The 22,769-nt window shown below is 61.5% G+C and overlaps 1 protein-coding gene across 1 annotated transcript in view; it reads right to left on the bottom strand.

The window, feature by feature from the left end:
- Positions 1 to 22,769, bottom strand: part of PPP1R10 (protein phosphatase 1 regulatory subunit 10) — a 30,048-nt gene that overhangs the window by 6,385 nt on the left and 894 nt on the right. The window contains 17 exon segments of the mRNA XM_065654869.1: positions 1,149 to 1,247; positions 3,093 to 3,198; positions 5,068 to 5,124; positions 5,126 to 5,248; positions 5,356 to 5,431; positions 7,108 to 7,354; positions 11,315 to 11,470; positions 12,648 to 12,792; positions 12,863 to 12,963; positions 16,383 to 16,492; positions 17,262 to 17,364; positions 17,458 to 17,628; positions 17,731 to 17,808; positions 17,901 to 17,952; positions 19,222 to 19,357; positions 19,452 to 19,538; positions 19,621 to 19,739. Coding sequence (XP_065510941.1) covers positions 1,149 to 1,247; positions 3,093 to 3,198; positions 5,068 to 5,124; positions 5,126 to 5,248; positions 5,356 to 5,431; positions 7,108 to 7,354; positions 11,315 to 11,470; positions 12,648 to 12,792; positions 12,863 to 12,963; positions 16,383 to 16,492; positions 17,262 to 17,364; positions 17,458 to 17,628; positions 17,731 to 17,808; positions 17,901 to 17,952; positions 19,222 to 19,357; positions 19,452 to 19,538; positions 19,621 to 19,727 — 1,954 coding nt within the window. The 5' untranslated portion in view covers positions 19,728 to 19,739.

Raw genomic sequence — 22,769 nt, 5'->3', positions numbered from 1 at the left:
CGGCCCCAACATCCGGGGGCCCCCGGGGATCCCCGGGGGGAGGCCCGGAGCCCCTCCCCCGCCACCGCCGTGGGGGCCTGCGGAGAGAAAACGGGGGTCAGAGAAAACGGGGGGGGGGCGGGGGGGGAGAGAAAACGGGGGTCGGGGGGAGAGAAAGGGGGGGTCGGGGGGAGAGAAAAGGGGGGGTCGGAGGGGAGAGAAAGGGGGGGTCGGGGGGGGGAGAGAAAACGGGGGGGTCGGGGGGGGGGAGAGAAAAGGGAGAGTGGGGGGAGGGGAAGAGAAAAGGGGGGGTCATGGGGGGAAGAGAAAACAGGGGGTCACAGGGGGAAGAGAAAAGGGGGGTCGGGGGGGGAGAGAAAAGGGGGCATCGGGGGGAGATAAAATGGGGGGGGTCGGGGGGGAAGAGAAAACAGGGGGGGTCGGGGGAAGAAAAAAGATGGGTCGGGGGGAAGAGAAAACGGGGGTCGGGGGAGTGAAAAGGGGGGGGTCGGGGGGGGTCGAGAAAAGGGGGGGTGGGGGGGAGAGAAAACGGGGGGTCGGGAGGGGGGGAGAGAAAAGGGGGAGTGGGAGGAGGGGAAGAGAAAGGGGGGGTCGGGGGGGGAAGAGAAAACAGGGGGTCACAGGGGGAAGAGAAAAGGGGGGGTCGGGGGGGGAGAAAAAAGGGGGGTCGGGGGAGATAAAACGGGGGGGGTCGGGGGGGAAGAGAAAACGGGGGTCGGGGGGGGAAAGAGAAAACGGGGGGGTCGGGAGCGGGGGAGAGAAAAGGGAGAGTGGGAGGAGGGGTAGAGAAAGGGGGGGTCGGGGGGGGAAGAGTAAACGGGGGGTCGGGGGGAGAGATAAAGGGGGGGTGGGGGGGGAAGAGAAAACAGGGGGGTCGGGAAGGGGGGGAGAGAAAACGGGGGGGTCGGGGGGGGCACAAGGGTTTTGCGGTTTGGGGGGGACCGGGGGAGTTAGGGGGGTTTGGGGAAAAGAGAAAACGGGACGTTAGGGGGGGTGGGGGGGTCAGGGGGGTCACAGGGGTTTTGGGGTTCAGGGGGAAAGAGAAAACAGGGGGTCGGGGGGGGGGGAGAAAGAGAACGGGGGGTGTGGGGTCACGGGGGGGTCGGGGGGGTGGGATGTTCGGGGGGTGGGTTTTCAGGGTCACTCACCGGGCAGGGGCCCCCCCGGCGGGAAGTGCTGCAGGCCCTTGTGTCCGGGGGCGAAGCCGTTGGCCATGGGGGGGCCGGGGCCCAGCAGCCCGTGTGGCACTGGGGGGGCAAGAAACGGGGGGTCACGGGGGGTCACGGGGGGCGGGGGACACCCCGCGACCCCCCCCAGGACCCCCCGGGTCCCCATGTGTCCCTGGAGTTGGGGACAGGGGGTGGTGTCCCCAATGCAAAGGGACACTCGCCCCCCCCACCCCCCCATTGTGGGACCCCCCCCCCCAGTGTCACCCCAGAGGGGACACGGTGTCCCCATCCTGTCCCCAAATTCAGGGGACCCCAAACCCCCCCGTGTCACCCCAGAGGGGACACGGTGTCCCCAGCTTGTCCCCAAATTCAGGGGACCCCAAACCCCCCCAGTGTCACCCCAGAGGGGACACGGTGTCCCCAAATTCAGGGGACCCCAAACCCCCAGTGCCACCCCAGAGGGGACACGGTGTCCCCATCCTGTCCCCAAATTCAGGGGACCCCAAATCCCCCAGTGTCACCCCAAAGGGGACACGGTGTCCCCAGCTTGTCCCCAAATTCAGGGGTCGCCAAACCCCCCAGTGTCACCCCAGAGGGGACACGGTGTCCCCAGCTTGTCCCCAAATTCAGAGGACCCCAAACCCCCCCGTGTCACCCCAGAGGGGACACGGTGTCCCCAGCTTGTCCCCAAATTCAGAGGACCCCAAATCCCCCAGTGTCACCCCAGAGGGGACATGGTGTCCCCAGCTTGTCCCCAAATTCAGAGGACCCCAAACCCCCCCGTGTCACCCCAGAGGGGACACGGTGTCCCCAGCTTGTCCCCAAATTCAGAGGACCCCAAATCCCCCAGTGTCACCCCAGAGGGGACACGGTGTCCCCAGCTTGTCCCCAAATTCAGAGGACCCCAATGCCTCCATGTTGTGTCCCCAAGACGAGGGGACCCCGATGTCCCCCCCAGCATGTCCCCAAATGCAAGCGTCACCCTGGGGCTGAGGGGACCCCGTGTCCTCTCTTGGGGAGAGGACAGTGTCACCAATGTGTCCCCAAGCCAAGATGTCCCTTGTGTCCCCTCAGGGGCACAAACCCCCCTATTGGCAGCCTCCATGTCCCCATGCCCCTGCTGTCCCCCCGTGTCCCCTCATGTCCCCAGTGTCTCCTAGCATCCCTGCTGTCCCCCAGTATCCCCAGTGTCCCCTCATGTCCCTGCTGTCCCCTAGTGTCTCCATGTCCCTGCTGTCCCCTTGTGTCCCCAATGTCCCCAGCGTCCTTTCATATCCCCCCATGTCCCCACTGTCCCCTTCTGTCCCCCATGTCCCCAGCGTCCCCCATGTCCCCAGTGTCCCCCATATCCCTGCTGTCCCCTTGTGTCCCCTGTGTCCCCAGCATCCTCTCATGTCCCCAGTGTCCCCCATGTCCCTGCTGTCCCCTAGTGTCCCCCACGCCCCCGTCTCCCCTCATGCCCCTGCTGTCCCCTTGGGTCCCCCATGTCCCCTATGCCTCAGTGTCCCCCATATCCCTGCTGTCCCCTTGTGTCCCGTGTCCCCAGCATCCTCTCATGTCCCCAGTGTCCCCCATGTCCCTGCTGTCCCCTAGTGTCCCCCATGCCCCCATGTCCCCGCTGTCCCCTTGTGTCCTCTCATGTCCCCCCATGTCCCTGCTGTCCCCTTGTGTCCCCCATGCCCCCAGTGTCCTCTCATGTCCCCTTCTGTCCCCCATGTCCCCTATGTCCCCAGTGTCCCTTTGTGTCCCCCGTGTCCCCAGCGTCCTCTCACGTCCCCAGTGTCCCCTTGTGTCCCCCCTGTCCCCAGTGTCCTTTCATGTCCCCTTGTGTCCCCCCATGTCTCCCGTGTCCCCTTGTGTCCCCCATGTCCCTGCTGTCCCCTTGTGTCCCCCATGTCCCTGCTGTCCCCCGTGTCCCCTCACCTCCGCCGGGCCCCGGCGCCTGCAGGTTTCCCAGCAAGTGTTTGATTTTTTCCGAGTAATCGGGTTGTTTCAGCAAATCCTCGGCCTTGTGGGGGCTGGGCCCCCCCTGGGGACAGGGACGGGGACAGTGAGGGACAGGGCAGGGACACGGAAATGGGGGACACAAAGGGGGGGCACCCCCTCCCTGCCCCCCCCCCCGCTGCGCCGCCACCGCCCCCCCCGTGTCACCCCAGGTTTGGGGGGGACTGTGCTGGCTCGGGGGGGTCTGTACTGGGGTTGGGGGGTCCGTGCTGGGGTTGGGGGGGGTCCGTGCTGGGTTGGGGGGGTCCGTGCTGGGGGTGGGGGGGTCCGTGCTGGGGGTGGCGTGTGTACTGGGTTTGGGGGGGTGTGTACTGGGTTGGGGGGGTCTGTGCTAGGGTTGGGGGGTCCGTACTGGGGTTGGGGGGGGTCTGCGCTGGGGTGGGGGGGTCCGCGCTGGGGTGGGGGGGCCCGTACTGGGGTTGGGGTGTGTGCTGGGTTGGGGGGGTCCGTACTGGGGTTGGGGGGGGTCTGCGCTGGGGTGGGGGGGTCCGCGCTGGGGTGGGGGGGCCCGTACTGGGGTGGGGGGGCCCGTACTGGGGTTGGGGTGTGTGCTGGGTTGGGGGGGTCTGTGCTGGGGTTGGGGGGTCCGTACTGGGGTTGGGGGGGGTCTGCGCTGGGGTGGGGGGGTCCGCGCTGGGTTGGGGGGGTCCGCGCTGGGGTGGGGGGGCCCGTACTGGGGTTGGGGTGTGTGCTGGGTTGGGGGGGGTCTGTGCTGGGGTTGGGGGGCTCCGTACTGGGTTGGGGGCTCCATACTGGGGTTGGGGGGCTGTGCTGGGTTGGGGTGTGTACTGGGTTGGGGGGGGTCTGTGCTGGGGTGGGGGGAGTCCGTACTGGGTTGGGGTCTGTACTGGGGTTGGGGGAGTCTGTACTGGGGTTGGGGGGGTCCGTGCTGGGGTTGGGGGTCTGTGCTGGGGTTGGGGGGGTCCGTGCTGGGGTTGGGGGGGGTCCCTGCTGGGTTGGGGGGGGTCCCTGCTGGGGGTTGGGGGGGTCCCTGCTGGGGGTTGGGGGGGTCCGTGCTGGGGGTGGGGGGGGATCCGTGCTGGGGGTGGCGTGTGTACTGGGTTTGGGGGGTGTGTACTGGGTTGGGGGGGTCTGTGCTGGGGTTGGGGGATCCGTACTGGGGTTGGGGGGGGTCTGCGCTGGGGTGGGGGGTCCGTACTGGGTTTGGGGGGGCTGTGCTGGGTTGGGGGGGTGTGTGCTGGGTTGGGGGGGTCTGTGCTGGGGTTGGGGAGGTCCGTACTGGGTTTGGGGGGTCCGTACTGGGTTGGGGGGGGTCCGTGCTGGGGTTGGGGGGGGTCCGTGCTGGGGTTGGGGTGTGTACTGGGTTTGGGGGGGTGTGTACTGGGTTTGGGGGGTTTGTGCTGGGGTTGGGGGGTTTGTGCTGGGGTTGGGGGGTTTGTGCTGGGGTTGGGGGGGGTCCATGCTGGGTTGGGGTGTGTACTGGGCTGGAGGGGGGTCTATTCTGGGGTTGGCGGGGTCCGTGCCGGGTTGCGGGGGCCGTTACCATGATGGAGTTGAGGATGTACTGGGGTTGGGGGGGTCTGTATGGGTTTCGGGGGCTCTGTACTGGTTTGGGGGGGTCCATGCTGGGTTGGGGGGGTCTGTGCTGGGTTTGGGGGGTCCGTTACCATGATGGAGCTGAGAATGTACCGGGTTAGGGGGCTCTGTGCCGGTTTGGGGGGGTCTATGCTGGGTTGGGGGGGGTCTGCCCTGGGTTGGGGGGGGTCCGTACTGGGTTGGGGGGGGTCCGCGCTGGGTTGGGGGGTCTGCCCTGGGTTGGGGGGGGTCTGTGCTGGGTTGCGGGGGGTCTGCGCTGGGTTGGGGGGTCTGTGCTGGGTTGGGGGGTCTGCCCCGGGTTGGGGGGGGGTCCGTGCGGGTGTGGGGGGGCCGTTACCATGATGGAGCTGAGGATGTCCTGCATGTTGATGGGGCCGGGGCCGGCGGGGCCGGGGGGGGCCCGCTTTGCCCCCCCCCACGCTGCCCATCAGGTTGGCCAGCACGGGCGGCAGTTTGGAGCCACCGGGGTCCGGGGACGCGGCGCCGCCGGGATCCGCTGCCTCCTCGCCGGAGCCGTCCTGGGGGGCACAGACACGCGGGTCAGGGCGGGGGGGGCTGCGCTACGGGGCGGGGGGGCCCGGGGGGGGGGCGGCGGCGGCGGCACCCGGCGTGCGGCAGCGCTTACCTCGTCCAGCGGGATCAGCTTGGGCGGCAGCGGCTCGTAGGGCTCGGGGTCGGGCTCGTGGGGGCTGTCGGGGACGCTGCGGGGGGGGGGACGCGTCAGTGGATCCCCAGTGGATCCCCCCCCGCCGGGGATCTGTGTCACCCTCGAGACTCGGGATCCCTGAGGATCCTGTGTCACCCCCCCCCACCCCCCCAAACATCTCAGGGATGCCGTTTCCCCCAAGATCCCTCGGGGATCCTGCGTTTCCCCACCCAGACCGCGGATCCTCAGGGATCCTGGCTCCCCCAGGAGGTGATCCCCAGGGATTCTGTGTGTCCCCCAGCAAGAGTCTGGATCCCCAGAGATTCTGTGTCCCCCCACAAAGACTCTCAGTCCTCTGGGATCCTGTGTCTTCCCCGCAAAAGACTCAGGATTCTTATGGATCCCCCGGGTTGCTCCTCCAGGCACCAGATCCTTGGGGATCCCCTGGGGGAACCCGCTCTCCAAACGGGACAGAAAGTGGGGGAGGTTCAGACACCCCCGGCAAGCAGAGGGGGGATCTCCTGCTCCCAATATCATGAGTGATCCCACGGGATCCACTCACCTCTCCTTGGAGACGAAGATCTCCTGCATGACCGCCCCCCCACCAAGGGATCCGCTCCCCAAAAGGGACAGAAAGAAGGGGATCCATACCCCCGCCTCCCCAGGCAGAGGGCGGATTTCTGATCCTATGGGATCCGCTCACCTCTCCTTGCACAGGAAGATCTCCTGCGGGATCCCCCCCTTCCCAAAAGGGTGGAAATGGGGGGGAATCTGGACACCCCCCCACCCTGGCAGGGGGCGGATCTCTGTGTGATCCCTTGGGATCCACTCACCTCTCCCGGGAGAGGAAGATCTCCTGCAGGATCCCCACTTCCCAAAAGGGTGGAAACAACAGGGGGATTCAGACCCCCCCTCACCTCCCCAGGCAAAGGGAGGATCCCTCGCTCCCAATATCACAAGTGACCCCTTGGGATCCACCCTCCTTGCCCAGGAAGATCTCCGGCAGGATCCCTCCCCTGGGGATCCCCATTTCCCTGAAGGGTGGAAATAATAGGAGGATTCAGATCCCCCCCTCCCAAGCAGAGGGAGGATCCCCTGTTCCTAACATCAGGAGTGATCCCATGGGATCCACTCATGTCTCCTTGCACAGTGAGATCTCCTGCGGGATCCCCCCCCAGGGATCCCCGCTTCCCAAAAGGGTGGAAATGGGGGGGATTCGGACCCCGCCCCCCCCTCCAGCAGAGGGCGGATCTCTGTGTGATCCCGTGGGATCCGCTCACCTCTCCTTGGACAGGAAGATCTCCTGCGGGATCCCCGTCTGGGGATCCCCACTTCCCAAAAGGGTGCAAATGGGAGGGAATCTCGACACCCCCCTCCCAAGCAGAGGGGGGATCCCCTGCTCCTAATATCACACATGATCCCATGGGATCCACTCAGCCCCCCTTCCACAAGGAGATCTGTAGGATCCCCCCACCAGGGATCTCCGCTTCCCAAAAGCGTGGAAATAATAGGGGGATTCAGATCCCCCCCTCCCAAGCAGAGGGGGGATCCCGTGTTCCTAATACCACGAGTGATCCCATGGGATCCACTCAGCCCTCCTTGCACAGGAAGATCGGTAGGATCCCCGCTTCCCAAAAGGGTGGAAACGGGGCGGGGGCGGGCGGAATCGGACCCACCCCCCGCCCCCCAGCAGACGGGGGATCTCCACGCGATCCCGTGGGATCCGCTCACCTCTCCTTGGACAGGAAGATCTCCTGCAGGATCCCCTTCTCGCGCTCGGCCTGCGTGAAGCGCTCGCGGCTGCCGCTGCCGGGGGGCACGAGGGGCGGGGGCAGCGCCAGCGCGCGGGGGGGCGCCCAGGGCACCTTCTCCTCCATGCTGTCGTGGCTCAGGCGCCGCGCCGTCTCAAACGCCTCCCGGTCCTTCAGCAGCTCCCGCTTGGCGGCCTCCCCAAAGTCCTTGATCTTGTTCACGTTCACTGCGGGGAGCGCACGGTCACCCCAACACCCGGGGGTCACCCCGACAGCCCGAGGGGGTCACCCCAACACCCCGAGGGGTCACCCCGACACCCACGAGTCACCCCAGAACCTGGGGGACACGGGGAGCGCAGGGTCACCCCGGAACTCAGGAGTCACCCCAGAACCTGGGAGCCCCCCCAAAACCATGGGGGAGTCACCCCAACACCCGGGAGTCACCCTGACACCCGGAGGGGTCACCCCAACACCCGGGAGTCACCCCGACACCCGGAGGGGTCACCCCGGAACCCAGGAGTCACCCCGGAACCCGGGGGACATGGGGAGCACAGGGTCACCCCAAAACCTGGGAGTCACCCCAAAACCTGGAGTCCCCCCAAAACCATGGGGGAGTCACCCCAGAACCTGGAGAACATGGAAAGGGAGCACAGGGTCACCCCAAAACCTGAGGAGTCACCCCAACACCCAGGAGTCACGCCAGAAGCTGGGAGTCCCCCCAAAAACCATGGGGGAGTCACCCCGACAACCAGGAGTCACCCCGGAACCTGGGGGACAGAGGGAGCGCAGGGTCACCCCGGAACCCAGGAGTCACCCCAGAACCTGGAGGGGTCCCCCCAAAACCCAGAGGACATGGGGAGGGAGCACAGGGTCACCCCAAAACCTGAGGAGTCACCCCAACACCCAGGAGTCACCCCAGAACCTGGGGGGGTCACCCCAGAACCCGGAGGGGTCACCCCAGAACCCGGAGGACATGGGGAGGGAGCGCAGGGTCACCCCAAAACCTGGGGGACACAGGGAGCGCAGGGTCACCCCAACACCCACGAATCACCCCAGAAACCAGCGGGGGTCACCCCAGAACCTGGAGGACATGGGGAGGGAGCACAGGGTCACCCCAAAAACTGGGGAGTCACCCCAACACCCAGGAGTCACCCCAGAACCTGGGAGTCCCCCCAAAACCATGGGGGAGTCACCCCAACACCAAGGAGTCACCCCGGAACCCGGGGGACATGGGGAGCGCAGGGTCACCCCGGAACCCAGGAGTCACCCCAGAACCTGGGGGGGGTCACCCCAAAACCCGGAGGACATGGGGAGGGAGCACAGGGTCACCCCAAAACCTGGGGAGTCACCCCAACACCCAGGAGTCACCCCGGAACCCGGGGGACACAGGGAGCGCAGGGTCACCCCAAAATCCGGGGAGTCACCCCGACACCATGGGGGAGTCAACCCAGAACCCAGGGGACACGAGGAGGGAGCGCAGGGTCACCCCAAAACCCAGGGGGGTCACCCTAGAACCCGGGGAGTCACCCCAAAACCCAGGAATCACTTCAGAACCTGGGGAGTCACCCCAAAACCCAGGGGACACAGGGAAGGAGCACAGAGTCACCCCAAAATCTGGGGAGTCACCCCAGAACCCGGGGGACATGGGGAGCACAGGGTCACCCCAAAACCATGGGGAGTCACCCCAAAACCATGGGGGGTCACCCGAAAACCCAGGGGACACAGGGAGGGAACCGCGTCACCCCAAAACCACAGGGACAAGGTGGGGGGACACGGGGACAGGGCAGCGGCGTCACCCTCAAAACCTTGGGGACATCACGTGTCGGGGGGTGACACAGGGAGGGGGCAGCAGTGTCACCCCAAAACTGCAGGGACACCAGAAATGGGGGGGGGACACGGGGAGGGGACGGCAGCGTCACCCCCAAAACTTTGGGGACATCACGTGTCGGGGGTGACACACGGAGAGGGCAGCGGTGTCACCCCCAAAACCTTGGGGACATCATGTGTTGGGGTGTGACACAGGGAGGGACAGCGGCATCACCCCAAAAACTGCGGGGACACCAGAGATGGGGGGGGACACAGTGGGGACACGGGGAGAGGACGGCGGCATCACCCCAAAAACTGTGGGGACACCAGAAATGGGGGGGGGACACGGGGAGGGGACAGCAGCGTCACCCCCAAAACCTTGGGGACATCACGTGTCGGCGGGTGACACGGGGAGGGGACGGCAGCATCACCCCCAAAACCTTGGGGACATCACAGGGTTGGGGGTGACACAAGGAGGGGACAACAGTGTCACCCCCAAAAACTGCAGGGACATCATGGAGTGGAGGGTGACACGGGGAGTGGACGGTGGCATCACCCCCAAAACCTTGGGGACATCACGTGTCGGGAGGTGACACAGGGAGGGGACGGCGGCGTCACCCCAAAAACTGCAGGGACACCAGAGATATGGGGGGACACAGTGGGGACACGGGGAGGGGATGGCGGCATCACCCCAAAAACTGCAGGGACACCAGAAATGGGGGGGGGGGACACGGGGAGGGGACGGCAGCGTCACCCCCAAAACCTTGGGGACATCACATGTCGTGGGGTGACACAGGGAGGGGACGGCGGCGTCACCCCAAAAACTGCGGGGACAACACAGGGTTGGGGGTGACACAAGGAGGGGACAACAGTGTCACCCCAAAAACCGCAGGGACATCATGGAGTGAAGGGTGACACGGGGAAGGGATGGCAGTGTCACCCCCAAAACCTTGGGGACATCACGTGTCGGGGGGTGACACAGGGAGGGGACGGCGGCATCACCCCCAAAACTGCGGGGACACCAGAAATAGGGGGGGGACACGGGGAGGGGACGGCAGCATCACCCCCAAAACCTTGGGGACATCACGTGTTGCGGGGTGACACAGGGAGGGGACGGCGGCGTCACCCCAAAAACTACAGAGACACCAGAAACAGGGTGGGGGACACGGTGGGGACGGCGGCATCACCCCAAAACCTGCGGGGACACCAGAAATGGGGGGGGGGGGACACGGGGAGGGGACGGCAGCGTCACCCCAAAAACCTTGGGGACATCACAGGGTTGGGGGTGACACAAGGAGGGGACAACAGTGTCACCCCAAAAACTGCAGGGACATCATGGAGTGGAGGGTGACACGGGGAGTGGACGGCGGCATCACCCCCAAAACCTTGGGGACATCACGTGTTGGAGGGTGACACAGGGAGGGGACGGCGGCATCACCCCAAAAACTGCGGGGACACCAGAAATGGGGGGGGGACACACGGAAGGGACGGCAGCGTCACCCCCAAAACCTTGGGGACATCACGTGTCGGGGGGTGACACAGGGAGGGGATGGCGGCGTCACCCGAAAAACTGTGGGGACACCAGAGATGGGGGGGGACACGGGGAGGGGACGGCAGCGTCACCCCCAAAACTTTGGGGACATCATGTGTCAGGGGGTGACACAGGGAGGGGACGGCGGCGTCACCCGAAAAACTGCGGGGACAACACAGGGTTGGGGGTGACACAAGGAGGGGACAACAGTGTCACCCCAAAAACTGCAGGGACATCATGGAGTGAAGGGTGACACGGGGAAGGGATGGCAGCGTCACCCCCAAAACCTTGGGGACATCACGTGTCGGGGGGTGACACAGGGAGGGGACGGCGGCATCACCCCAAAAACTGTGGGGACACCAGAAATAGGGGGGGGACACGGGGAGGGGACGGCAGCGTCACCCCCAAAACCTTGGGGACATCACGTGTTGCGGGGTGACACAGGGAGGGGACGGCGGCGTCACCCCAAAAACTGTGGGGACACCAGAAATAGGGGGGGGACACGGGGAGGGGACAGCAGCGTCACCCCCAAAACCTTGGGGACATCACGTGTCGGAGGGTGACACAGGGAGGGGACGGCGGCGTCACCCCAAAAACTGTGGGGACACCAGAAATAGGGGGGGGACACAGGGAGGGGACAGCAGCGTCACCCCAAAAACCACAGGGACACCAGAAATGGGGGGGGGGGGACACGGGGAGGGGACGGCAGCGTCACCCCCAAAACCTTGGGGACATCACGTGTCGGGGGGTGACACGGGGAGGGGACGGCGGCGTCACCCCCAAAACCCCGGGGACACCAGGCCAGGGTGGGGGGGACACCAGGTCAGGGTGGGGGGGACCCGGGACCCACCTCTCTCGGTCTCGTCCAGCTCGAAGTAGAAATACTCGCGCAGTTTGTTCTCCTCGGGCCAACTGACCGTTTTCCGTTTCCGGCCTTTTTTGGCGGCCGGGCCGCTTTCCGCCGCGTTTTCACCCGATTTGGGGTCGCCGGCGGCCTCGGACGAGCCTGGGGGGGGGAACAGGGGGGTCAGCGCCGCTTTTCCCCCCCCCCAAAATGGGATCTAAACCCCCCAAACGCGAGTCTGACCCCTAAAATGGCTTTTAGACCCCCTAAGGTGGGATTTAATCCCCCCAAGCGAGGATTTAACCCCCTCAAAATGGGATTTAAACCCCTCCCCAATGTGATTTAAAACCCTAAAAAGTGATTTAATTCCCCCAGAGTGGGATTTAAAGCACTAAAATGTGATTTAACCCCCAAAATGAGATTTGTTCCCTCCCCGAATGTGAGGATTTAAACCCTCAAGGTGGGATTTCATCCCCCAAAGTGAGATTTAAAACCCCCCAAAATGGGATTTAAACCCCCCAAAATGGGATTTAAACCCCCCAAAATGGGATTTAAACCCCCCAAAAATGGGATTTAACCCCAACCCAGGTGGGATTTAACTTGCCCAGGGTGGAATTTAAAACCCTAAAATGTGATTTAACCCCCGCAAGGTGCAATTTACTCCCTCCAAGATGGGATTTCTCCCCCCAAGGTGTGATTTAACCCCCTCTAAAATGGGATTTAACCCCCCCAAGGTGGGATTCCCCCCCCAAGGTGCGATTTAACCCCCGCAAGGTGTGATTTAACCCCCCAAGGTGCGATTTAACCCCCTCTAAAATGGGATTTAACCCCCCCAAGGTGCAATTTAACCCCCCCAGGGTGCGATTTAACCCCCTCTAAAATGGGATTTAACCCCCCCAAGGTGCAATTTAACCCCCCCAGGGTGCGATTTAACCCCCTCTAAAATGGGATTTAACCCCCCCAAGGTGCAATTTAACCCCCCAGGGTGCGATTTAACCCCCTCTAAAATGTGATTTAACCCCCCCAAGGTGGGATTCCCCCCTCCAAGGTGTGATCTAACCCCCCCAAGGTGCAATTTAACCCCCCCAGGATGGGATTTACCTCCCCAAGGTGCGATTTAACCCCCCCAGGGTGCGATTTAACCCCCCCAAGGTGTGATTCAACCCCCTCTAAAACGTGATTTAACCCCCCCAAGCTGCGATTCCCCCCGCCAAGGTGCGATTTAACCCCCGCAAGCTGCGATTTAACCCCCCCAGGGTGCGATTTAACCCCCTCTAAAACGTGATTTAACCCCCCCCAGGGTGCGATTTAACCCCCCAAGGTGCGATTCCCCGCTCACCGGTGTCCATGGGCTCCAGCACCTCGACGGGGGGCACGGGGGTGCCGGGGCGCTCGCCGTCGGGGGGCTCGGCCGCGCTGGGCTCGGGGGACGCGGCTTTGGGCGCCGAGGCCTCGGGCGGCGCTTTCCCCTCGAACGGGCCGGGCTGGGGGGGGAAAAACGGGGTGAGAGGCTGGGGGGGGCGCAGGGGGGACCCCCCGGGGGATCCCGCTCACCTTGGTGGCCGTGGGGGACGGGACTTTCTTCTTCTTCTTGATCTTGATGCCGGGGATGGGGGCGGAGTTGAGGGCGTCGAGGAAACCGAGGCCTTCCATGGCTGGGGGGGGGGCACGGCAGCGCGTCGGCACCCACCGCGCCAGGACGGGCAAAGCGGCCCCAAAACGGCCCAAAAAATGCCCAAGCTGGCCCCAAAACACGCCCGAACCGGCCCCAAAAAACGCCCCAACCGGCCCCAAGAAATTGTCACAAAACCCGCCCAAATCGGCCCCAAAACGCCCCAAACCGGCCCCAAAAAATTGTCACAAAAACCGCCCAAACCAGCCCCAAAAACCGCCCAAACCAGCCCCAAAAAATTGTCCCAAAAACTGCCCGAACTGGCCCCAAAAAACGCCCAAACCGGCCCAAGAAATTGTCACAAAACCACCCAAACCGGCCCCCAAAAACGCCCCAACCGGCCCCAAGAAATTGTCACAAAACCACCCAAATCGGCCCCAAAACGCCCCAAACCGGCCCCAAAAAATTGTCACAAAACCCGCCCAAACTGGCCCCAAAAACCACCCCAAACGGCCCCAAGAAATTGTCACAAACGGCCCCAAGAAATTGTCACAAAACCACCCAAATCGGCCCCAAAACGCCCCAAACCGGCCCCGAAAAATTGTCACAAAAACCGCCCAAACTGGCCCCCAAAAACGCCCCAAACGGCCCCAAGAAATTGTCACAAAACCACCCAAATCGGCCCCCAAAAACGCCCAAACCAGCCCCAAAAAATTGTCCCAAAAACCGCCCAAACCGGCCCCAAAAAACGCCCCAAACGGCCCCAAGAAATTGTCACAAAACCACCCAAATCGGCCCCAAAACGCCCCAAACCGGCCCCAAAAAATTGTCACAAAACCCGCCCAAACTGGCCCCAAAAACCACCCCAAACGGCCCCAAGAAATTGTCACAAACGGCCCCAAGAAATTGTCAAAAAACCACCCAAATCGGCCCCGAAAAATTGTCACAAAAACCGCCCAAACTGGCCCCAAAAAACGCCCAAACCAGCCCCAAAAAATGCCCAAACCAGCCCCAAAAAATTGTCCCAAAAACCGCCCAAACCAGCCCCAAAAAACGCCCAAACCGGCCCAAGAAATTGTCACAAAACCACCCAAATCGGCCCCCAAAAACGCCCAAACCAGCCCCAAAAAATTGTCCCAAAAACCGCCCAAACTGGCCCCAAAAAACGCCCCAAACGGCCCCAAGAAATTGTCACAAAACCACCCAAATCGGCCCCAAAACGCCCCAAACCGGCCCCAAAAAATTGTCACAAAAACCGCCCAAACCAGCCCCAAAAAACGCCCAAACCGGCCCAAGAAATTGTCACAAAACCCGCCCAAACTGGCCCCAAAAAACGCCCAAACCGGCCCAAGAAATTGTCACAAAACCACCCAAACCGGCCCCCAAAAACGCCCCAAACGGCCCCAAGAAATTGTCAGAAAACCACCCAAATCAGCCCCAAAACGCCCCAAACCGGCCCCAAAAAATTGTCACAAAACCCGCCCAAACTGGCCCCAAAAACCACCCCAAACGGCCCCAAGAAATTGTCACAAACGGCCCCAAGAAATTGTCACAAAACCACCCAAATCGGCCCCAAAACACCCCAAACCGGCCCCGAAAAATTGTCACAAAAACCGCCCAAACTGGCCCCAAAAACCGCCCAAACCAGCCCCAAAAAACGCCCAAACCAGCCCCAAAAAGCGCCCAAATCAGCCCCAAAAAACGCCCAAACCGGCCCAAGAAATTGTCACAAAACCACCCAAACCGGCCCCAAGAAATTGTCCCAAAAACTGCCCGAACCGGCCCCCAAAAACGCCCAAACCAGCCCAAGAAATTGTCACAAAACCACCCAAACCGGCCCAAGAAATTGTCACAAAAACACCCAAACTGGCCCCAAAAAATGGTCCCAAAAACAACCCAAACTGGCCCCAAAAACCAGCCAAAACGGCCCCAAAAATGTCCCAAAACACACCCAAATTGTCCCCAAAAAGCACCCAAACTGGCCCCGAAATATTGTCCCAAGACCCACCCAAACTGGCCCCAAAAAATTGCCCCCAAAAAACAACCCAAAGTGTCTCCCAAAAACACCCAAATTGGCCCCAAAAAGGCACAAGTGTCCCCCCAAAACCACCCAAAGTGGCCCCAAAAAGGCAGCCGAGGGTTCCCCTGAATTGTCCCCAAAAAGACGCCACAAGTGGCTCCCAAAACCCGCCAAAATATCCCCAAAAAGCACCCAAAGCGTCCCCAAAGAAACGCCTGAGTGTCCCCAAAGGGGCACCCGCGTGTCCCCAAAGTCTCCCTAAAGAAACACTTGGGTGTCCCCAAAGTGTCCCCTAACACCCGTGTGTCCCCGAAGTGTCCCCTAAGAAACACTTGGGTGTCCCCAAAGGAACACCCGCGTGTCCCCAAAGTGTCCCCAAAGAAACACTTGGGTGTCCCCAAAGTGTCACCCAGGTGTCCCCAAAGTGTCCCTAAAGAAACACTTGGGTGTCCCCAAAGTAACACCCGCGTGTCCCCAAAGTGGCCCTAAAGAAACACTTGGGTGTGCCCAAAGTGTCCCCAAAGGAGCACCCGCGTGTCCCCAAAGTGGCCCTAAAGAAACACTTGGGTGTCCCCAAAGTGTCCCCTAAGGGGCACCCAGGTGTCCCCAAAGTAACACCCGCGTGTCCCCAAAGGGGCACCCGGGTGTCCCCAAAGTAACACCCACATGTCCCCAAAACAGCCCCAAAGTGTCCCTAAAGAAACATTTGGGTGTCCCCAAAGGAGCACCCGGGTGTCCCCAAAGTGTCCCTAAAGAAACACTTGGGTGTCCCCAAAGTGTCCCCAAAGGGGCACCCGGGTGTCCCCAAAACAGCCCCAAAGTGTCCCTAAAGAAACACTTGGGTGTCCCCAAAGTAACACCCGCGTGTCCCCAAAGTGTCCCCAAAGGGGCACCTGGGTGTCCCCAAAGTAACACCCGGGTGACCCCAAAGTGTCCCCAAAGAAGCACTTGGGTGTCCCCAAAGTGTCACCCGGGTGTCCCCAAAGTCTCCCTAAAGAAACACTTGGGTGTCCCCAAAGTAACACCTGCGTGTCCCCAAAGTGTCCCCAAAGGAGCACCTGGGTGTCCCCAAAGTGTCCCTAAAGTAACACTTGGGTGTCCCCAAAGTAACACCTGCGTGTCCCCAAAGGAGCACCTGGGTGTCCCCAAAGTGTCCCTAAAGTAACACTTGGGTGTCCCCAAAGTAACACCCGCGTGTCCCCAAAGTGTCCCCAAAGGAGCACCCGGGTGTCCCCAAAGTGTCCCTAAAGTAACACTTGGGTGTCCCCAAAGTAACACCCGCGTGTCCCCAAAGTAACACCCGTGTGTCCCCAAAGTGTCCCCAAAGTAACACCCGTGTGTCCCCAAAGTGTCCCCAAAGGGGCACCCAGGTGTCCCCAACGTGTCCCCAACGTGTCCCCAACGTGTCCCCAACGTGTCCCCAACGTGTCCCCGCGACTCACGCTGTGGCGGGATGATCTTCACTTTGATCTCCTTGGCGGCGTTGGGTGCGGTGTTGAGCGGTTTGTATTTCTTCTCGGCGGGGGGAGCGTCCCCGGGGAGGGACGAGACGCTGCGGGGACACGGCACGACTGTCCCCAAAACTGCCCCCAAAACCAGCCCCAGACCCCAAAAACTGCGACCAAAACTGGCCCCAGACCCCAAAACGGTCCCCAAAACTGTTTTCAGACCCCAAAACCATCCCAAACCCCCTAAAACTGTCCCCAAAACCCCATAAACTGTCCCCAAAACCCCATAAACTGTCCCCAAAACTGTCCCCAGAACCCCATAAACTGTGACCAGAATTGGGACCAAAACTGTCCCCAGACCCCAAAACTGTGACCAAAACTGCCCTGAGATCCTCAAAAACTGCCCCCAAAACTGTCCCAACCCCCCCGAAACTGTGCCAACAACTCCAAAACTGTCCCAAGACCCCATAAACTGTCCCCAAACAACAAAACGGGCCCCAAAACTGCCCTGAGATCCCCAAAAACCACCTCCAGACCCCAAAACTGTCCCCAAAACTGTCCCCAGACCCCAAAACTGAACCAAAACTGTCCCAATCCCCACTAAACTGTCCCAAGACCCCATAAACTGTCCCCAAACCCCAAAACTGTGACCAAATCTGTCCCCAAACCCCAAAACTGTCCCTGAAACTGCCCTGAGATCCCCAAAACTGTGACCAAAACTGTCCCAAACCCCCCGAAACTGTCCCCAGACCCCATAAACCGTCCCCAAAACTGTCCCCAGACCCCAAACCCGTCCCCAGGCTCCCCAAAGCCGTCCTGAACCCCGAAATACCGTCCCCAAAGCCCCCAAATTGTCCCCAAAGCCCCTCTCACTTCTGCCTCTTGATGGGCACGGGTTTCAGGTTGTATTTATCGGTGGCCGCCGCCGAGTTCATTTTCTTCACCGGCGCTAACGACGGCGTCTCCATCTCCAGCCCTTGTTTTGGGGAGAAAACGCCGTTAACGGATCCCCCCACGCAGCACGGCCCCTCGAACCCCAAAAACCCCGCAAACAGCCCCAAAACGGTACCGGTGGAGCGGAACTTGGCGTGGCTGGGCGCCGTGGTTCGCTGCGATTTGGGTTTCTCCCGCTTCTTCTCGGGGATTTCCTCCGTTTTCGCCTCGGTTTTGGCTTCTTGGGGCTTCTCCTGCGCGGGGGTTTTGCTCTTGTTGTCGTCTTTGCGTTTTTTCTTGTCGCGTTCTGGGGGGAAAGCGGCAGGAAAAGGGTCAGGGGGGCGTGGGGGGCGCTGTGGGGCTGCCGTGGGGCGCTGGGGGGCCGCCGTGGGGCCGCCGTGGGGCTCACCGGCCGGCTGCGCGCTGCTCTGCGAGCGGATGACGCCCATCCAGTCGCTGACAAGGATGGAGGCGAGACGGCGCAGCTCTGCGGGGAGAAACGGGGGGAAAATGGGGCTTTTTGGGGGGGTTGGGGGGTTTTTGGGGGGTATTTTGGGGGATACTTTGGGGGGCACTGACCTTCATCGTCGCTGGATTTGCTGAGTTGCTTCACCAGCTTGGCTGTGTTGTTCTGAAAGGATGGAGGGGGGTGAGTGTGTAGGGGACAAAAGGTGCCCAAAGGGGGATTAAAAGGACCTTACGGGGACAAAAAGCACCCAAAGAGGGGCTAAAAGCACCCAAGGAGGGACAAAAAGCGCCTTATGGGGACTAAAAGCGCCTTACGGGGGCAAAAAGCGCCCAAGGAGGGACACAAAAGCCACCCTGAGGGGACAAAAATCTCCCAGGGGGACACAAAAACCATCCTGGGGACAGAAAAGTGACCCTGAGGGGACACTAAAGCCCCCTTAGGGGACTGAAAAGTCACCCTGGGGACACAAAGACCCCCCTGGGGACACAAAGACCCCTTTAGGGGACACTGAAGCCATCCTGGGGGGACAAAGGCCACTCCGGGGACCGAAAAGCCACCCTGGGGGGACACAAAAGACACCCTGGGGGACATAAAGACCCCGTTGGGGACACAAATGCCACCTTGAGGGACACAAAAGCCACTTTGGGGACACAAAGATCCCCCTGGGGACACAAAATCCACCCTGGGGGACACTAAAGTCTCCCCATGGGACACAAAAGCCACATTGGGGGACACAAAGACCCCCTTGGGGACACAAATGTCACCTTGGGGGGCACAAAAGCCACCCCGGGAGACACAAAGACCCCCTTTGGGGACACAAATGCCACCCAAGGGGGACACAAAAGTCACCCAAGGGGGGACACAAAGGCCACCCAGGGAGCACTAAAGTCATCTTGGGGGACACAGAAGCCACCCCAGGGGACACAAAGACCCCCCCCAGGGACACAGAAGCCACCCAAGGGGGACACAAAAGCCACCTCAGGGGACGCAAAGACCCCCTTGGGGACAAAAAAGCCACCCAAGGGGGACACAAAAGCCACCTTGGGGGACACAAAGACTCCCTTGGGGACAGAAAAGTCACTCTGGGGACACAGAAGCCACCCAAGGGGGACACAAAGACCCCCCCAGGGACACAGAAGCCACTCAAGGGGGACACAAAAGTCACCTTGGGGACAAAAAAGCCACCTAAGGGGGACACAGAAGCCACCCAAGGGGGACACAAAAGCCACTCAGGGGGACACAAAAGGGACCCTGCGAGAACAAAAATCACTTTGGGGACACCAAAGCCACGGAGCGGACACAAGACCCACCCTGAAGGGACACAAAACCACCCAGGGGACCCAAAAGGCACCTCGGGGGAGCCAGGGACATGGGGACCCCCCCGGGGGACCCCCAAAATGCACCCCCCGGTGACCCCGAGCGCGTCCCCACCTGCTTGAGGTGGTCGACGGTGAGCGGCAGGTGCTGCAGCGTGAGCAGCAGCTGCTGCAGGAACGGGACGTTGTTGGCGGCCTTGGAGCTGGTGAGCCACGCGTTGAGCAGCTTGTACCCCCCGATGCGGATGAACCTGCGCCAAAAACCGGCCGAAGCCGTCAAATCCCGGCCCGGAGCGGGGAAAACCCCCAAAAAACCTCAAAAAAACCCCATCCGGGTGCTCTTACTTGACCAGGATCTCCTGCGCCCGTGTCTGCAGGAGGATGTTCAGGTAGATGCAGCGACTCACCATCTTCTGCGAGTCCTTCATCAGGCTAATTAACGACAAACGAGGCGTCAGACCCCACGGTGACTTGGGGGGGCGGGGAGCAGCCGGGGATGGTTTTGGGGCCAAACCTGAAGATTTTGGCGATGCCCTCGGCGCTCTTGACCTCGCCATCGCGGCCCAGGAAGCAATCGAGGCCCTTCAGCAGCTCCTTAGGGTCGATGGGGCCCGAGCCCATGGCAGGAAAAACCTGGGGGGGGGGAAAATAGAGAGGAGGGGGGGTCAGGACAGCGGGGACACCCTGTGCCACCCCCCAGTGCCCCCAAACCCCCCGATTTTTAACCATTTTGACGCAACGAACGCGCGCCCGAGGACGTTCTCGGCCACTAAGAGGGGGAAATTGCTCCCAAAAAAGGGGGAAATCGCCCCCCAAAATGTGGCTGGGGGGGGACACAGACCCCCAGGGGACACCGGGGGTGTCACCGACCCCCCCGCCGAGGCGACAAAGTGGCCCCCGGGTGGGTTTTAACTGGCGCTGCCACCCCGGGGGACGATTTGGGGTGACATTGGGGTGACACTGGGGGGACAAACCCCCCCCCCCGGAGGAGCCGGGCGGGCCCAGCGCCCCCAGTTTTAATTACACCTCCCCCAGCTTTAATTAAACCCCCCTGGTTGAACCCCAAGGGTTAATCAAGGAGCCGGCGCATAACGAGGTGACGAACGGGGGGACGGCGGCGGCGCAAGATTTGGGGGTGTCACCCCCCAAGCCCATTAAACCCGATAATTAGCGCTCGGTATTAATTAGCAGGGCGCTGATTAAGGCCAACGACCCGACGCCCATCGGGCCCTTGACCCAGATCCGGCCTGACCCGCCAAAGGGGATTTTCCTCCTCTTGACGTCAACCAGCAGCTTAATTACCACTAATTACCAGCTTAATCACGCCCTGGTTTTGCTAACGAAGGCGGAAAGGACCTGGGCTTGTTTTTCTTTCGGGGGGGGGGGGGCACTGAAAAACACCCCAAAATACCAATATTTTGGGGCACCCGGCCCCATTTTCTCCTCACGGTGAAGCCTTAACGAGCCAGAGCCTCGTTAAGCCCGTTCTCCCCTCAATTAATTAAAGGATACAGGCGGCAGAGCCCCCCCCCCCAGCTTGGGGGGTGTTTTTGGGGGGGGTCGCTGAGCCCAGGCCCCTCTGGAAAAACACAAGAACAAGTTAATTCCAGCACAAAACCCCCAAAACGTTCCCCCCGAAACCGAGGGGAAGGCGACGACTTTGAACCCAAACTCGAGCTTTTTGGCACCAAAATCCTTTGGCGCCTTTGACCCCCCCCCAAGCACGAGCCCCCCCTGGGCTGTTTGGGGGGAGGGTCACAGGGTGTCCCCCCCCCCGGTGACGTCACCACCCGCCCGGGGAGGCTGAGCCCCCCCAAAACGTGCCCAATTTGGGGGGTTTTCCCCATTTTTTTGGGGGGGGGGTCACAGAGCAGCAAACACCCCCAGCCTGGAGGAGGGGGGGGGGTGTCCCCAAAGTCCACCGACCCCCCCTCCGGGGGCGAATCACCTGAGACGCCGCTTTTGGGTGGTTTTTTACCCAAACCCGCGCTTTTTTTGGGGTCAGAACCCCGGTTTTGGCGAATGGGGGGGGGGGGGGGGTCGTGCAGACCCCAAACCAGGGGGTAATGGGGGGGGGGGGGCCACAAGGGCCCCCCCCGGGAAATGCCACCACTGGCACAAAAAGGGCTTCGGCCTGCGCCGTTTGGGGGAAAATCACTAAAAACCACATTATTTCGCCATTGAATCGAATATATTTAAAAAACAGCATTATTTTTAAGCAAAATGCTTCAAATTTGGGTGTTTTTGGAGGAGGAGGGGGGCGCCCGCAGCACCGGGAAACGGGTGGAAATCGCCAAAAGGGGGGAAAAAAAAAAAAAACAAAAAAACAACACAGGAGAAATTTCTAGTTTTGATTCGAAACAGCTAAAAGCGAAGGTCGTGAAATGTAATTAAAACGGGGGGGGGGGGGTGGAAAAAAAAAAAAAAAAGGTGTTTTTTTTTGCTTACCCGGCGCCTTTTGCTGCGGTAAAGCGAGTTCCCTTCGCCTGCGCTGCCAAAACGGGGCAAATCGGGGGGAATCAGGACAAAAAATGAGCTTTTTGGGGTGCGCCCCCCTCAAAACAAAGGCAGGTTTTTTGGGGGGGTGAAGCCCAGTGGTAGCATTTCCCTGTCACGATAAATTAAAGGTTATTAATTGATTGATGACGCTGCTCCAACCAACCCCCCCCCCACCCCCCCCCACCCCAAAACCGCCACCCGAACCCACCGAGGAGGGAGGGGGGGGGCACCCTAAAATAAAAGGGGAAAAAGGGATAATGATTGTTTTAAAAGCACCGTTTTGGGGAGGAAAAAGGGGGTTTTTTCGGCGTAGGCTCCGATGGGCGCAGGGGGGGGGTCGGAGGGGGGTTTTGGGGTGAATTTGGGGGTTTTTGGCGCAGTCCAGGCCGCGGGGGGAGGGGTTTGGCGGTTGCATCAGCCGCGCCAGGCCCGGCGCCATCTTAGAAACGGGGAAAATGGGCAAAAACCAGCGGATTTGGGGGTCGGGGAAGGGTTGGTTTTTTTTTTTTTTTGGGGGGGGGGAAGGGGGGGAAGAGACATAAATATAAATAACGACCCCCCCCGCCCTTCCCCCCCCGCCGCCCCGCGCAGCACCTACGTTAATTAACAGAACGATTAAATCCGCGGGGATTAATTAAAAAGGGGCTCGCGGGGCCCGACCTGCAACGAAATAAATAGCTATAAAAAATAAGGGGGAACAACAACCAAAAAAAAAAAACCAAAAAAAAAATGAGGGGAATTAGGGAAAATGGAAAGAAAACCTGGAGATAAAGGGCGGGAGCGGCCGCGCCATCTTAGCGCCGCCAACCACGCTGCTCCTGGGGGGGGGGTTTTGGGGGTTTTTGGTTAAAGCCAACCCTGGTTTTGCCCTAAAAAAGGCGTTTTTTGGGCAAAGCTCGGCCCGCCTGGCCATCTTTATTTCGCACCCCCCCGCATTAACCGCGACCCCTTTTTCCACCTCTCCCCCCCCACCCCAACCCCAGCATTTCTCTGCGCAAAACAATCCTAAAATGGCACCTAAAAAATACAGGGTTGGGGGGGGTGGGAAAAAAAAAATAAATCAATTTAACAGAGAATCGCCCAAAGTGCCCCGGATTCGACGCGTCCAGCGGCCGCCCCGCAATCTTTATGTACAGATTGCTCGTTACCCCCCCGCCCCCCCAA

The sequence above is a fragment of the Caloenas nicobarica genome, chromosome 35 (genome assembly GCF_036013445.1).
Source record: "Caloenas nicobarica isolate bCalNic1 chromosome 35, bCalNic1.hap1, whole genome shotgun sequence".
In the NCBI taxonomy this organism is placed as follows: Eukaryota; Metazoa; Chordata; class Aves; order Columbiformes; family Columbidae; genus Caloenas; species Caloenas nicobarica.
This window is presented reverse-complemented; position numbering and strand designations above follow the sequence as displayed.